The 15349-nt window shown below is 33.5% G+C and overlaps 1 protein-coding gene across 1 annotated transcript in view; it reads right to left on the bottom strand.

Moving 5' to 3' along the window:
• The window catches only part of LOC108359861 (uncharacterized), a 70585-nt gene extending 59610 nt beyond the window's left edge, over positions 1 to 10975 (bottom strand). Inside the window, exons 1-2 of the mRNA XM_017611930.1 lie at positions 10886 to 10975; positions 3849 to 4029 (exon numbers count right to left, since the gene is read on the bottom strand). Of these exons, the coding sequence (XP_017467419.1) occupies positions 3849 to 4029; positions 10886 to 10887 (183 nt within the window). The 5' untranslated portion in view covers positions 10888 to 10975. The remainder of the gene's footprint in view (positions 1 to 3848; positions 4030 to 10885) is intronic.
• Positions 10976 to 15349: the final 4374 nt, after the last annotated feature.

Below are 15349 nucleotides of genomic sequence, written 5' to 3'. Positions count from 1 at the left end.
CGAAAAACTATTTCGTAGCACATGCTAATCATATGGGCAAGGGCGACTTTACCTTAGGGTTTTTTAACAAATTATAACAAAAATTTGAAGTTTGTGCGTTGTCTACTTAAATTCGTGAAATGATTTCGTGAATTGGACTACGCATATACGTGATAATTGTGCGAATAATTTGAAACGTTATTTTATGTTTGTATACTCTTGCTAACACATGAATATATGAATTCGTGATAAGAATATATGAATTCGCCTTGGAATTGAATTGGCCGAACAAAGGAATTTGTCTTCTTTCAACTTAAATAAATGCATTTTGCAAACAAAAGTGCGTACATTGCTTAGTGCCTTTGCATTTACTTGTTAAACATACAATAGATAATTATGTGAAAGTTCACTCCGTTCAGTTACTTCCATTATAACCCGGTCCTAAGGATGCTAGCAGTGCGAATTCATATAAGGTGGTGTTACCGGAAAATGAATAAAATGAATTGAAATTTATGTTTAATTTCTAACCAAACCTATATATGTAACTCAATCGCCTAATGGTTTGCCGTGGGGTATATGTTTACACACCAAATTTCGTGAGTGCCTGGTACTCACACCATTTTTAAAAAGTTTCACTTCTATCACGTGTACGGTGCTACACGCGCCTTTTTAATTTTTTTTTATGTGTGGCTGACCGGGCCTGAACGCAGGCCCTGTGGAATGGTAGCGCGCAATGCTAACCACTCCACCACAGCCGCTTTCTCTTTCGATAAATTCACATGTAGGGGGCTGGCCTAAACAGATGTTTTATTTTAACCTTGCCTCCAGATTCACTTGGCGGGTAAAATACCAGATATGGTAACAAAATAGCAAAGAAAAAAACCTTGAAATCTTTTTTGCCCGGTATTATGAATGCCTAAAATTATGCAAGAACTGTTTGTGTTCCTATGTCAAGTGAGGGTGATGTCTACACTGCTTTCCTAATATTTCATGTAAGTGCGAAAGAGACAACTAATAACTCATTCATAAAAAACTCTTTTCTCTTCGGCATTGCAAAGGCTTAGAAGTATGCGATAAAATTTTACGATGGTCTGCGGGATGGGATATTAGGGTGCGGAGTTTTCCATACAAATTGCGGCTCCAAGTGTAGCGCCACCTGGCGTGGTCAGACACAAACCTTTAACGCTTTTTGGTGTGAGCGAGATGACAACACTGATTTCTGTAGGTGGGAAAGAGGCAAATAGTTGTTTATGCCTCAAAACTCCTAAAAGAATGCACAAAATTTTTGCTAAATGTACCCAACTTTGTAACTACTTGGGGGTTGGTTCTAACAGGCTAACCTAATATTCACGCACGCCGCCAATTTATTGTCAAAAATTTCTCATGCACATGCATCTTGTATGAGATCAACCGAAATTGAACGGCGTGCGTATGAAGCTAACTCAATTTCCAATTTTTGTTCTGCGTGACATTTTGATTTGACGTTTCGCTCAATGAAATCAAATGCAAACGCATGCAAGTCAATTTCGGGTGACGCAAAAAAACAAATTCGACGGCATGCGTACCAAAACGCAAGCCGCGAATATTAGGTTAGCCTGTTAGGCAGTGGATTATTAGGGTGTGACATGGCACATCGGCTTCCATACAAAATGTGGCTCTGAATCCCCCTATCACTACTATAATCATTATGAAATAAGGTGAAGGCGGGGTGAAATAACACAAACGGCAATAACGCCGTTGGAAAAAAAAATAAAACAAATTTTTCCTTATTTCACATTGCTCATTTATACTATTTGTAACAAAAAAAATTTACTGACAGAAGGAAAAAGGACTTTGTTTATTCCAAAAATACAATTAAACAAATATTTTTACTTATGAAGAGTCTAACAAAATATAGGGAAATCGTTGTCTTTAATAACTGCTCGGCAAATTGGACATAACGCGTACATATATATATAACGCATACATGGGCGTAGCCAGGTAGGGGCAGGGGGGTGCTCGAGCCCCGCCCCCTAACTTTCAAATTTTCCTTATATATATATATAAAATAGTACCCTGAAATGCCAGCTTAATAGGGTCGAGCGCCCCCTTAATTTCATTCTGGCTACGCCGATGAACGCATATATATAAATTGGACATATCGCATTGTCTGCATACTTTTTAATATGTTGAAAATATTGCTGGAAAACCTTAAAATGTTTGCATAGAATCATGGCGCAAAAAACAGGTGAAGTAATAAAAGCTTTCTCGCTATATTTTCTGACATTCGGCTGCCTTATAGTAAAATTTTAAAGGCAATTTTTCATATAAGGCAGTGTCAAAATCTTTCTTCTCGCTCTAATTACTTCACCTGGTATAATTCCGCCATGGAATGGAACAAACCAAAGTAGCCGTTGCTGTTCGCAGCATATGTATAATACAGAGAATATTGTTTTGAGTTTTATCTTCAGTTAAAATTTCTGCATTATCATCACTTACTATATCCGAACTGTGGATTTCGTTTACGAAGACGGAGCCAATAGTGAGGTAAAAAGATATATAATTTTACCTACTCTCAGACTTCTGAATTTGAGCGTATACTCGGTACAAGCAGGTGGGATGAATGGCGTAATAAACAGGTGAAATAATAATACAGCTTTCTCGCTTTACTTTATGATATTCGGCTGCCTTATAGTCACATTTTATAGGCAAATTTTCAAATAAGGCAGTGTCAAAATCTTTCTTCTCTCTCTACTATTAGTTCACCTGATATAATTCCACCATGCAATAACACCATACGCAATAATTCCCATTACTTGGACATTAAAAAGCAGTTTCAGAAGTGAACTAGTATCATTTTATTATTATTCTTTTTTCTAAACGGTTATAATCAGTGTGCAAACCTCTACCACATATGTGGTAGATCTACCACATATTTTTTTAAATTTAGATGTCTACTACATCTACCACAAGGTTTAAAATCTACCACATCTTTAGACAGAATATTTGTTTACAATTTTCACATAACTCTAAAATTTCGACTCAATTCTATTACGAAATATAAAAATTAATCAATAAATTTTTAAAAAGGTACATCATAAATTTTGCTTAAATATATCTGTATCTTAACTTTTTAATATTTCAAAAATTATATTTGCTAAAGTATTATGCAATGGAAAAATAATTTGGTAGATTTTTTTGCATAAATCAATTTCTCAAATTAATGAAAATATTTTTTTCTTCATGATTATATTCTCTAATAGAAAACGAATGTTATAATTGCTTTTGCATCAATTGCGTTGAATCTGTACGATCCACTGGCACTTATATTTCTCGATCTAGGTTTTGAGTTGTGCCTCTCTTGACGACGGTGTGCGATATGTATGTATACCCAATAAAAATATGAATTGGAAAATCTACCACATCTTATTCAAATCTACCATATTTTTTTGCCGATTCTACCACACTAAAATAAAAAGGGTTATAACGTCACCGGTTCATAATTGCGAAAGGAAGGGAGGGGGCGAGAGACGTGAGCGCGACGTCGAACGCGGCGACGCAGGGCACTTTCAAAATTGTAGACTTACAAATTTGTCCATTTAACTTGTTCATGTACTACTTTTTGTCAAATGTAACTGGGTGACTACCTATGTGCACTATTTTGCTTTATTACTAAATTGTTAAGTTTAAAAGTTGGTCTTATTGCTCAACGAGAAATGCAATTAAGCAAATTTGTGTTACTTCACATTCAATTGGGAAATAACACAAATTTGCGTTATGGCCGTTTGTGTTATTTCACCCCCCTAAGGTGAATAATATACTAAAATGCGTCCCCTCCTCGTACAAAAATGATAACTAGCAATTGGTAGTGGATTTAAAACTTATCTTACCTTGTCAATAAATGTACAACCATGTAAGCCAGTTATTTGGCAGCGCCGTACATCAGGAACTTTTAAGTATGTGTGCAAAAGCATATTGAAAGTGAAGGATAAGTCCTTGCTTGGATTATATACACCAATGTGAAAATGTAACTCCTTCTCGCGCAGAATTAGACGGTATGTGATTCGAAACCTGCACGGGTAGGAAAATGAATGTTAGTTGAAATGATAAGATACAGTTTAGAGTAACAAGTACATATACAACCCGCGACATAGTGATAGGGTTACCCACATATTGATAAGTTTGGACTATTATTTTTTTTAAATTACTTTGAATTATTCTTTTTTTGTAAAAATATGAACTATGTATTCCATAATAAAAAACATATAAATCCAAACATTGTGCAACATTTAAAAAAATTACCCAATTCTCGTCAAAGTTTCAAACTTTATAAATAATTGTTTCAGTTAAATATATATATATATATATATATATATATATATATATATATATATAGCCAATTCAATTCTGGTATAACATGCTCGCCGCTGTGGTTTAGTGGTTAGCAGTGCGCGTTTCTACTCCGCAAGGCCTGGGATCAAGCCCTGGTCAAAGCAACATCGGAAAAAATATAGAAAAAAGGTTTTTTCTTAACAGCGCACAGTGTGAGATTTTGCCAATCAAGGACGTCAAAATTCAATATTAACCAAAGTTTTAGAGATATCAGCTTGAAATTTGGCACAATTTTTATGAAAAACACAAGCTTCAATTCGTTTATGAATAACTAGTTCCAACTAGTGTCAACGGGGACTAAGTAGTTCCGAACTACCCCTATTAAAAGACTAGTGGGAGACAATTTTTTCCAGAGTAAAACCAACATATTTGTATGACATATGGTGGGCATATTTGAAGGAAATTTCATGACGATTTTGAAAAAAAATAAATAAATACAGGTTAATAAAACCATTTTTATACAAAAATGGCCGCCAAAGTAAAACAGGGGCCAGAATTTATTGAAATTTTAATCTTATAATGCCCAGATTTCCCTAAAAACTAAAAAACCACTCCAAATTTTAAATAAAAATCTAATACAATCAGCGAAAAAAAGTTTTATAGGTAGTTTTCCATTAGGGGTTTTCGTTTAAGCTTAGAATTCAGCTCTCAAGAAAAATAATAATAAACACTTTTCATTATTTACGTTGCTTTAAAAACCACTTTGCGTTTGCTGTAAATATTCTTGAAGAAATGAGTATACGAGAATTTTTTCTTGAGAGCTGCAAACTTATATAAGAAATTTTGATAGAAAATTTCTTTTCCATTTCTTGTGCGTGCATTTTATATGATTTTTTTTTCTTGGGAGCTGGAAACAGGCCTTTAGGAGTGAGAATTTTTTTCTAGAGTTACTGTCACGTTCTTAACCCTATAACTCCCCAGGGTTACATTTTAGATCCCACCTCCCATACAATTTTTTATTCGTCTAGACCTCCCCTATCATCTCCCAAAATAAAAGCACTTATCACTGGGACACCCTGTATAGACTGAGTGACTTCGAAACTAGTCCCTTTTACACTAGTTAGACCAAGTTCTCCATAGGCATGTTTAAGCCTGTGTTTTTCTTAGCACGCATGCCAAATTTCTAGTTGATATATCTTAAATTATGACTTCATTTTGATCTCACTCAAGCAAATTTCATAAAGCTCCTCGCGCAATATATCATTAAAGTTGAAAAAAGATGCCTTAGGGCAAAAAATGGGCCAGATTTTATTTTTTAAGTCTGTTCTAGGAGTACGTACGCTCTTCCTGAATGCTTTGTTTTACATTTTTAGTTTAAGTATGGGCCTTTAACACAAAAAAACTTGTTGGCAAAAAACGCGGACAACTTCAATTTGATCACTATAATTTCTGTTATCGATGCAAACTTGCAATTTTTTTTTGCATGCTGTACAATAGCACGCATTTGATAGCTGTTATCATGCCAATGACAATTCTTTTATTCCCTTTTATGCTTATACACTAGCATATGTGTAAGCAAATAGAAAATAAATAAATAAATAAACGAATGTAGGCACTGTTTTTTATATGGAAGAAAATGCGCAAAACCATCAACAAACAAAATGACAAATCGACGGTAGGTTGAAGCCATCTTAAACTTGTACTTTATTATACTACAGAGTGGCGCCGAATGAGCTATATGGTTTAAATGGTTTATAAATTTTTTATTTATGCGGTTATTATAATTTTTTTTTTAATATAGTATATTATTGGGGATTTTTTTGCAATTAGCTTTGAAAAATGATATTCTGTAAGTGATGTCCATTTTCTGCTTCGCACATAAGTGCTCTTTTTAGCATATTTTCCATAACTTTTCGCAGAATTTCGGGTGTAATGGCCATGATTTCATTTCGAATTTGGGTTTGGAGTTGGAGAATGGTTCTTGGTTTGTTAACGTACACTCTCTCTTTCAAATATCCCCAAAGAAAACTGTCAGGAGCTGTTAAATCTGGTGAACGTGGAGGCCAGTTAAAATCGCTTGTGCGCGAAATAATGCGTTCGCCGAATATGCCCCTTAACAAAGCCATTGAGGCACGTGTAGTATGTGCTGTGGCTCCATCTTGTTGAAACCACAAGTTTGGATGGTTTTCCACAGCTGGCCTAATAAAATTTTCCAGCATCGTCCGATATGCAGCACCGTTGACAGAGATTGAGACACCAATCATCCTTTCGGAGGATACACCGCACCAAACAGTACACTTGAGTGGGTGTAATTCTCGCTGATGTACTCCTCTCTGATTTTCCGTAGCCCAAATCCTGCAGTTTTGCTTGTTGACATACCCATTTAATAGGAAATGGGCTTCATCGCTCATTACCAAATTGTGAATAAAGTCTGGATTTTCCTTAAAAAATAAAATTCAATTATTTGTGCACATTGTTCGATCGTGCAATGATTCATAATTAATTCCCCCAAGTCTTCTTCACAAATTTCTGAAAAAAATTAAAAAGGAACAATTAAAAAAAGTTATAAAGTAGAATTGATTGAGCTATAAAACTGCATATAATTTTCAAAAATTCTGAATAAAGTGTGAAATTTTGATGAGAATTTGATAATAATAATAATAATAATAGATTGGCGCTTGCACATATGTTAGTGTTTGGCCGAGCTTCTCCTCCGATTTGTGGCGTGCGCCTTGATGTTGTCACACAAAGCGGAGGGACCTACAGTTTTACGCCGACTCCGAACGGCGATTGTATTTTTATGAGAAGCTGTTTTTCATGGCAGAAATACACTCGGAGGTTTGCCATTACCTGCCGAGGGACGACCGCTGTTAAGAAAAAAAACCGTTTTCTATATTTTTTGATGTTGCTTTGACTAGGGCTTGAACCCAGGCATTGTGGAGTGGAAGCGCGCACTGCTTACCACTACACCACAGCGGCCGACGAGAGAATTTGATAACTTTCTTAAATCTGCACTTAGTTCGAAATTGGAGTTTAAACTGTTGTCATAAATTAATTATATTTGTATTAAAAAAAAAAATTAAAATTAATTTGAAAAATAAAAACAAATATGTAGTCCAAACTTATCAACATACATAGTACATATCGTCGTTTAAAGTACAAAACCGCGTATCGTCGTTCCGCAAAACCGCGTAACTGACATTTGCTGCCAAAAGTTGGATTTGCTCACCGAAGCTCTTGTCTCAAGCCTTATTCACGCGTGCTGAAATATACTAGCCAGAAATGCGGTTGCTTTATAAAAGAGAAATAATTTTGAAATATGATTGTTTTTACTCTCTACAAAATAAGTTATGCAACCTCACATACGCGGTTTTGCACTATGTTGATACCCTGTTTTGTACTAAGAATATATCTTTAATATAATCCGTGCGTTAAATAAACACAATTGCTTGTCCCATCTAGTAGGTTAAGCTCATGAAGAATATTCTTAGAAAATAGTTACTTAAATAAAGGTTATTTGGTACGATAAATTCGTATCTGAGGTCTAGGCAACACTGTTTCCCTGTTTTCTTCTTTACATTCGCCTGCGTTTTTGCAATAAAAAGCGTACTCAGACGGATGGACGAACAATCGATTTCTCTTCATTCTGAGGACTTTGGTTTATAAAGGGTGCTTTTTTTAGACATGTGGTTTTCAAGAAGAAATAAAACGCACATAGTTTAATGTTATGGCCAAGAATTGAGCTCTATTATAAAGATAAGGGTTTGCTATTATGTTTTAAAAATGATTTCGGGCAACTGACCGCCGCGGCTGGCACGAATAAATTTTAGCCGAGAGGCCCAATTTTCGATCGCTTTTTGCAGCAATCGGAGCCGCATGTCGGCAATAACGCGCCGATTATTCTCCTCCAAGGCGTCAATCGTCTCGGGCATATCTGCGTAGACAAGCGACTTCACATAACCCCACAAAAAATAGTCCAGCGGTGTTAAATCGCACGATCTTGGACGCCGCGCCACAGGCCCACGACGCGAGATAATGCGTTCACCAAAATTTTCCTTCAATAAATTGATTGTTTCGTTAGCTATATGGGCATGTAGCGCCGTCTTGTTGGAACCAAAAATCAGCCACATCAACATCCTCCAATTCTAGCACGAAAAAGTCATTAATCATGGCTCTATAGCGTTCCCCATTGACTGTAACATTATGACCGGCTTTGTTTTTGAAGAAATATGGACCAATGATTCCCTCTGCCCATAGAGCACTCCAAACAGTGACTTTTTAAGGATGTAACGGCGTCTCAACAATGGCTTGTGGATTATCATTACTCCAAATGCGACAATTTTGTTTATTAACGTACCCATTCAACCAAAAGTGAGCTTCATCGCTGAACAAAATTTTCTTGTGTGCGTCGCGCGAACCGAACCAGTATTTTGGTAATAAATTTGGACGATTCGCAAACGTTGTTGCGGAGTAAGTCTGTTCAATATGAAATGGCAAACCAAACTGAGTATAAATCAATTAACAGCTGTCAAAAAGACCAACTCCGAAATAAGTTTTGCCTCATTGAAAACCACACGTCTAAAAAAACACCCTTTATATGTCTATATCTACCTCGATTTCTATAGGCTGTTACAAAAATAATAATGTTGAAAATTAAATTTTTATTTAAATATTTTCGTCTTTTCTTCTTCCATATAGCTACGCAAGCATGATAGAAAACAAGATTGCGCCCTGAACGTTCCGCTATATTCTTTGGTTTGAGTTTGACAGCCAGCTGCTGTTATGTGACGTCATAAATGAAACGAAAATTTACCACAAAGAGCCAAAACCTAAGAATTAAGTTAAAAGGGTGATTTTTACAAATTTAGTGTTCAGTGGCGCCTTTTAATAACGACGGTACATAAATGAAACGAAAATTGACCACAAAGAGCCAAAACCTAAGAATTAAGTGAAAAGGGTGATTTTTACAAATTTAGTGTTCAGTGGCGCCTTTTAATAACGACGGTACATAAATGAAACGAAAATTGACCACAAAGAGCCAAAACCTAAGAATTAAGTGAAAAGGGTGATTTTTACAAATTTAGTGTTCAGTGGCGCCTTTTAATAACGGCGGTACTACCGTCAAGGATTTCGTCTAGATAATAACACTGTGTGACTGATAAAGTTCTAGATTTATTGAAACACAAAAATATGCATACTTAGAATTTAGATTGTGTGGGGGTAACAATCTGGACTTAAGGTATAAAAACGCGTTTTTCGGGGTTGAGCCTTATAATTGTTAGTAGCTTAATTTCTGTTTATCCGATGAAAACTATACACAGTGCGTACACGGTAACCGCAACCCTCAATACGTGCATTTCCTTGATTAATGCATAGATAAACTACAAATTCCACTACGATTCCACTGTTCAAAATTCGAAAAAAATTAATACCTCAATTTAAATAATGCATTTCTTAATGCATTCTTTTTTATTTGAATACAACTCTGCATCCTTCACACAATTTTTTAGTGCAATTCAAGACTTTCAAATTGAGTCAAGGTTAAGTCTCTAGGCCCTCTGAAAGCCAGGTTATAACAATTTTAAACAAAACTTCGAAACTGCTGTAGTACTTAGTTTTTACTCCAAAATAAGAAAAAAAAATCCGTAAAATGTCGAATAAAATTTCGAAATTTAACTTCAGCATCATTATAATTTTGCTCTCAAAGGGCCAAGAGACTTCTACCTTGGCTCAATTTAAAGGTCTTGAATTGCACTAAAACGCACTTGTTGTTCGAGGGATATAAACTTGTGTGAAGGATGCACAGCTGTATGCAAATCATAGAATATGCATTATATGTATAATGCATTTTTCAAATTGAGGGGTTAAAACTCTTTTTTCGTTTTTTAAACAGTGGAATCGTGTTTCTCGTCTCAAAATCTATAATATTAGTATAATAAAAAATTTGGAATAAATCCGTTGGATTTTCGAAGAACACTATTTTTACCAATTTTTTAAGGTCAAGGAGTAATTGTGGCTCAATGGGTACAATTTTCGGTGAAAGGCAATTACATTAGCTTTCAAAACCATTTTGTTTCACATCAAAATATTGGTTATGTCGAAAGCGCTACGATTAATTCACATGAAGTGTTAAAAACGCACACTGTGTGCCGTCAAATTAGCTCGAATATCTTATTTTTCAGTCGATAAATGTAATTTTCAAATTAACACGGTGTATTTTTTCAAAAAAATTTGATTTATAAAAATATAATTCATTTATAAAAAATATATAATATAATAAAATAAAATCTCTTATACTTCGGTGTGCAAAATTTTTGATTATTGAATGCGGTCCACCGCATTATTCGAGCATATGTAGATATCTGTGCAGCGCATTTTATCGCTACAGTTCCCTACAAAGATTTTATGTATGTATGTTACAAAAAAAATTAATAAATATGAACATTTAATCAAATTTAAATACATAGGATATGCAATATATATTTTCATTAATTCCATTCATATTTATTTCATTTACCAAACATGACTTTGTTTTAAATAAATATTACACTTATTTATACGTATCACACAGTTTCAACAGCAAGTAGGTACTTACATATATGCTTTTAGTTTTTACTTGATTAATTTAGTCTCATTTCGTATATAGTGTTGGGAAAATAAATAGAAGTCGCAAAAAAGGCCAAGGAAGGCACTAAAAAAGACAAAAACCGAAAAATAATAAAAAATACATCTATTTTAGAAATGTTTATATTACAGGTAAAAAGAGAAAAGCTATGAACTAGTTTCATTATTTGAAAAATTTCTACTTTGAATCTTTGACTATTTTCTCCTTTCCAAGTTTTTAACTCACAAAACTTTAATCTCTATAGTTGTAGTACATTGAACCACAACATGCATTTTGAAGTTCTCTGTCAGCATTTTCATCGATTTTCGTGAAGAAAGGCCTTGAATGTACTAAACGTGCGCTCGACGTGAGTTGATACAAGTGGTGCCCAATTTATATATGGAACGCTTAAAGCTTTCATATCATCAGGAATAAGGGCTTTTTCATCGCTATAATCACTTCTTAAAGGTAAATAAAATTATAGTTTAAAAAACTAAAACCTCGCTATTATAATTTCCATTCGTACTGTCATCAGGTATGTAACTTGAGAATAGAAATCGCTGAATCTTTAAGGCGCACCAATATTACATAGTTACATCCCGACCTAATAAAAGGGAGGTAAAAAGGCAAATATCTCAAAAAGGCAAAAAACGGCAACATCAAATGTGTATATATGGAATCAGGGAAAACTAAATCGTGGACATTCTTAATCGAATATAATCTATGGCTGCGTTTCTTTATACATTCCGGATAATCCCATTTCACAGCCGGAATAAACAGAATACGTTTGAAATATACGTTAACATATCATCAGGAACATTCTAAAGAATAAGTAAACAAAAAAGTTTATTCCAAACGTTCAGAATGAATAAAGAAATGCAGCCTATCTCTTTAGCAGGCAATTGCCATAAAATCCGTTCCCTGTTTATTATTTTTATATAATATAAAAATTTGAAAAAAATCTGCAGTTTCACCTGAACGGCAGACTTTTTAATTAGAATTTCTAGAAAAAACTATACATAAGCATATGCGTTTTATATTACGAGAATATGTACAGTGTCGGAAAAATAAATACGTTTGTGACATTTTAACAATTCTTTGCTATTTTCCTTTTGTTTGTGGAGTGTTTATTAATTTTTTATAAAAGTAAAGCTCATTATCTAACAAAAATTATTTAAATTCAACTTTCAAACTTTTTACAAAAATTAAAAAAAAATTGGAAATTCTCATCTAATTTGCAAACTTTTTTATCAGAATTTCTTTGAAAAAAATGTTGGTATGCAGTTTTATATCCCATTAAATTTTAGTACTTTAAGTAAAAGTATAATACAATAAATAAAATAAAACCGTAACGCACAGCTACACGCTAACCAAGGTCTTTACTTTGATCTCTCATATTTGAAAATCGAAAGAACGCTGCAAATCTTATGACTTTCGCGAAAAATACCTTCTCGTAAAAAATGTATACTTAGATTGGTATGACTTTTCGAAAAGGTGGCAAACCTAATTAAAGATATTTTCAAACTAAAGCTTTCATAAATTTCTTTCGATTGAAACACATATATTAATGTTTCCTAAAACTTGGATATAAGCTAACAAAACTCGACTTTTCATACATGGAGAAATCCTTTTTAAAAGTATGTAAAATCTTCTTAAATCTGTTTCGTCTAATATTATAATGTACATATTTCAATTCACTCAGGAATTAGTTTAAATTTCATTTTTCAAACTCGTAGCAGCCCTCCTAGATAAATGTCTGAAATAAATCCTTATCAAACTCATTTCGATTGATCTCAAATCTTTAATCAAATAATTTAACTTATTAAATAAATATTATATTAACTTTTTAAATACGTGACAACCTTCTTAAATATATGAGCATTCTTTTTCATATCGGACACCAAATTTGGTGTCACACTTTCGATTCGCTTGAAATTTTTGTATGGGTTCTATACATGAAATAAGCTAACACGTATTCGAGGAAATTTTTTTTAATTTTTTTCTTCGGAGATATGATCTGTGAAAGTTTGGATTTTTTCGTGATTCTGACTAATCATGTATTTCTTCATATCGTTATATCTGCGGTTATGCTCAGCATAGAGACTTCATCTTAACGTCATTTTAAAGCTTAATATTTATGTAGTATATCGTCTCGTATCAACAAAATGCAAAACCGCGTATCGAGATAATGCAAAACCGCATATGTGAGGTTGCATAAATTATTTTCTAGAGAGTAAAAGCACTCATATTTCGAAATGGTTATTAGGGCGGGTCGAAAATCTAATTTTTCTCAAATCCCTTGGTAATAGCAAAAATATATTGTATCATGAAGTCAACAACAAGCCTGCGAAATATTAGTCTTTCATTTTAATTGTAAGAGCCCGCGCGTCGACCGCCAAGTGACCCACAGCACACTAGTCGAATAAGACCAATTCTTGTTAAAAATTCTGGGTTTAGCTAAAAATTTTGGTGCATATTATTAGATAATGAATCCTTTAACGCAAAAGATAAAGTCAAGTATCATTTCGCGCAGCCTTTTATCTTATCGTTAATCTCAAACTCATCTATTTTCAAGAAAATTTTAATTGTTCTCTTGATAATTTCACTGGTCTATAGTCAAAAGATGTAAAGAACAACATTAATATTGCTGGCGTGCATTTAGATCCCTAGTTCCAAATATTCTAATCCTTTTTTAATATTAGCTATAGTTTGCGGTTTTTTGCAAATTTAGGAACAATTTCGGTAGCTCTAATAGAATAGCCATTATTTTCCATCATCGCGGAAAAATTTTGTTTATGCAATTAGTATGGAAACACTGAACAGGCACAACTTCTAGACACACTAATTGGTTTACTTATGTTTATGCATACAATATAAAAATTGCAAATATAAGTAAATGATAAAAAATTTTGTTCAAGATTTTTTTTATTTTAAAATAATTTGTTTATAATCTGAACTATTTTAGCATATTATTATCAAAAATCAGTAACATTAAGTCTCGCCTTCAATTTGTTAATTATTACGCACCGTTCGAGTAACATTTACCAAAGTTATATTGAAAAACTTAAGTGGATTTCCAGTTTTTTTCTAAAAAAAATTCTCTTCAATTGTATAAATAACCTTTAAATAAAAGAACCGGATTACAGAAAACTGTGCCAGCGAGTGACTTTTTTCGTTCAAGCTGAATGCAAAGCAATATCCTCCAATTGGAGAGTCCTCAAAAGGATTACCCAGGATATGTTAAAGACTATTGCATTTACCTACAGACACTTTTTCACATAATGGAATTAACTAAAATTTTTATGTATATCTAAACACTTATTGCACGTTCCCTACTTTCATATAACGGAAAATTTAGAAACCGCGAAAAATGTGCTTCTGCGGCGACTAATGAAACCATTCCGCACCAGTTTTCAAGACTGCAAAAATGGACTTAAAATGGGCGTTTCTCACCCTAATTGTAATGTATGTAAATACTTATATGTTTGAAACTACTATTAACTTGTCGAACGATTCCTAATCTTTGACAATACATTCATTCAACACGATCTTGAAAACTGACCAAATCGGCGTGACCAAGTCCATGGTCATTTTAATATTATATAAACATCCGAAAACATTCAAAGGTTTGAAATAAATCTCATCTCACTTTTTTGGATTTTTCACTTGGTTGCTGAAGTAATGAAGAATTGAAAATTCATAAGGGAAAATCATAGTTTTCTTATTTTTTATTTTAATGTCTTAAAAACGTGTAGACTTATTGAAAAATGATAAATGAACGTGAGGTTCTAAATTCAATAGCCCTTAATTTGATATATCGTCCTGTTTATAACAATAACGCATTCCATAGATATTATAAGCCAAAGTTTCATTTTCAAAATGCATACACTTTGATTCAATTGCGCGGGCTAAAGATAAGTTTTAAATTAATATTTCGTGGCCAATGACAATTGGCTGAGACCTAAGACATCATAATATTACTATTACAATGCGGTCAAATGACTTTTATTTTCCCCCATACAAAATCGACCCAGCCTAATGGTTATCTTTTTTATAAAGCAATCGCATTTCTGGCTAGTATATTTCAGGACGAATGAATAAGGATTGAGCCAAGAGTTTGTGTGAGCAAATCCAATTTTTAGCAGCAAATGCCAGTTACGCGATTTTGCAGAATGACGATACACGGTTTTGTACTTTAAACGACGATATAAGATGGTCATGATTGTCCTAAAGCTAACTTAGTTAATTGATTTGCATAGTGAAGACCAGTAAATTAGGGATTTAAAATTACAACATCGTAATCCTTGTTTAATGCTCTATAAAAAACATGGTACAAAATGGGCGTTTTTCAAGAACTATTTTTAAAATATTTTTTTTTAACCATTTTTGTGAGAGCCAACAATTCTTTATAATTTGTTTTCGAAAACTTATCATGATATATTTTAAGCAAGGTGT

Source organism: Rhagoletis zephyria, unplaced genomic scaffold (assembly GCF_001687245.7).
Source record: "Rhagoletis zephyria isolate East Lansing unplaced genomic scaffold, Rhagoletis_zephyria_1.1 Rzeph_scaffold_00482, whole genome shotgun sequence".
Classification (NCBI taxonomy): Eukaryota; Metazoa; Arthropoda; class Insecta; order Diptera; family Tephritidae; genus Rhagoletis; species Rhagoletis zephyria.
The sequence above is the reverse complement of the archived record's forward strand: the minus strand, read 5'-3'. Positions and strand labels throughout refer to the sequence as shown.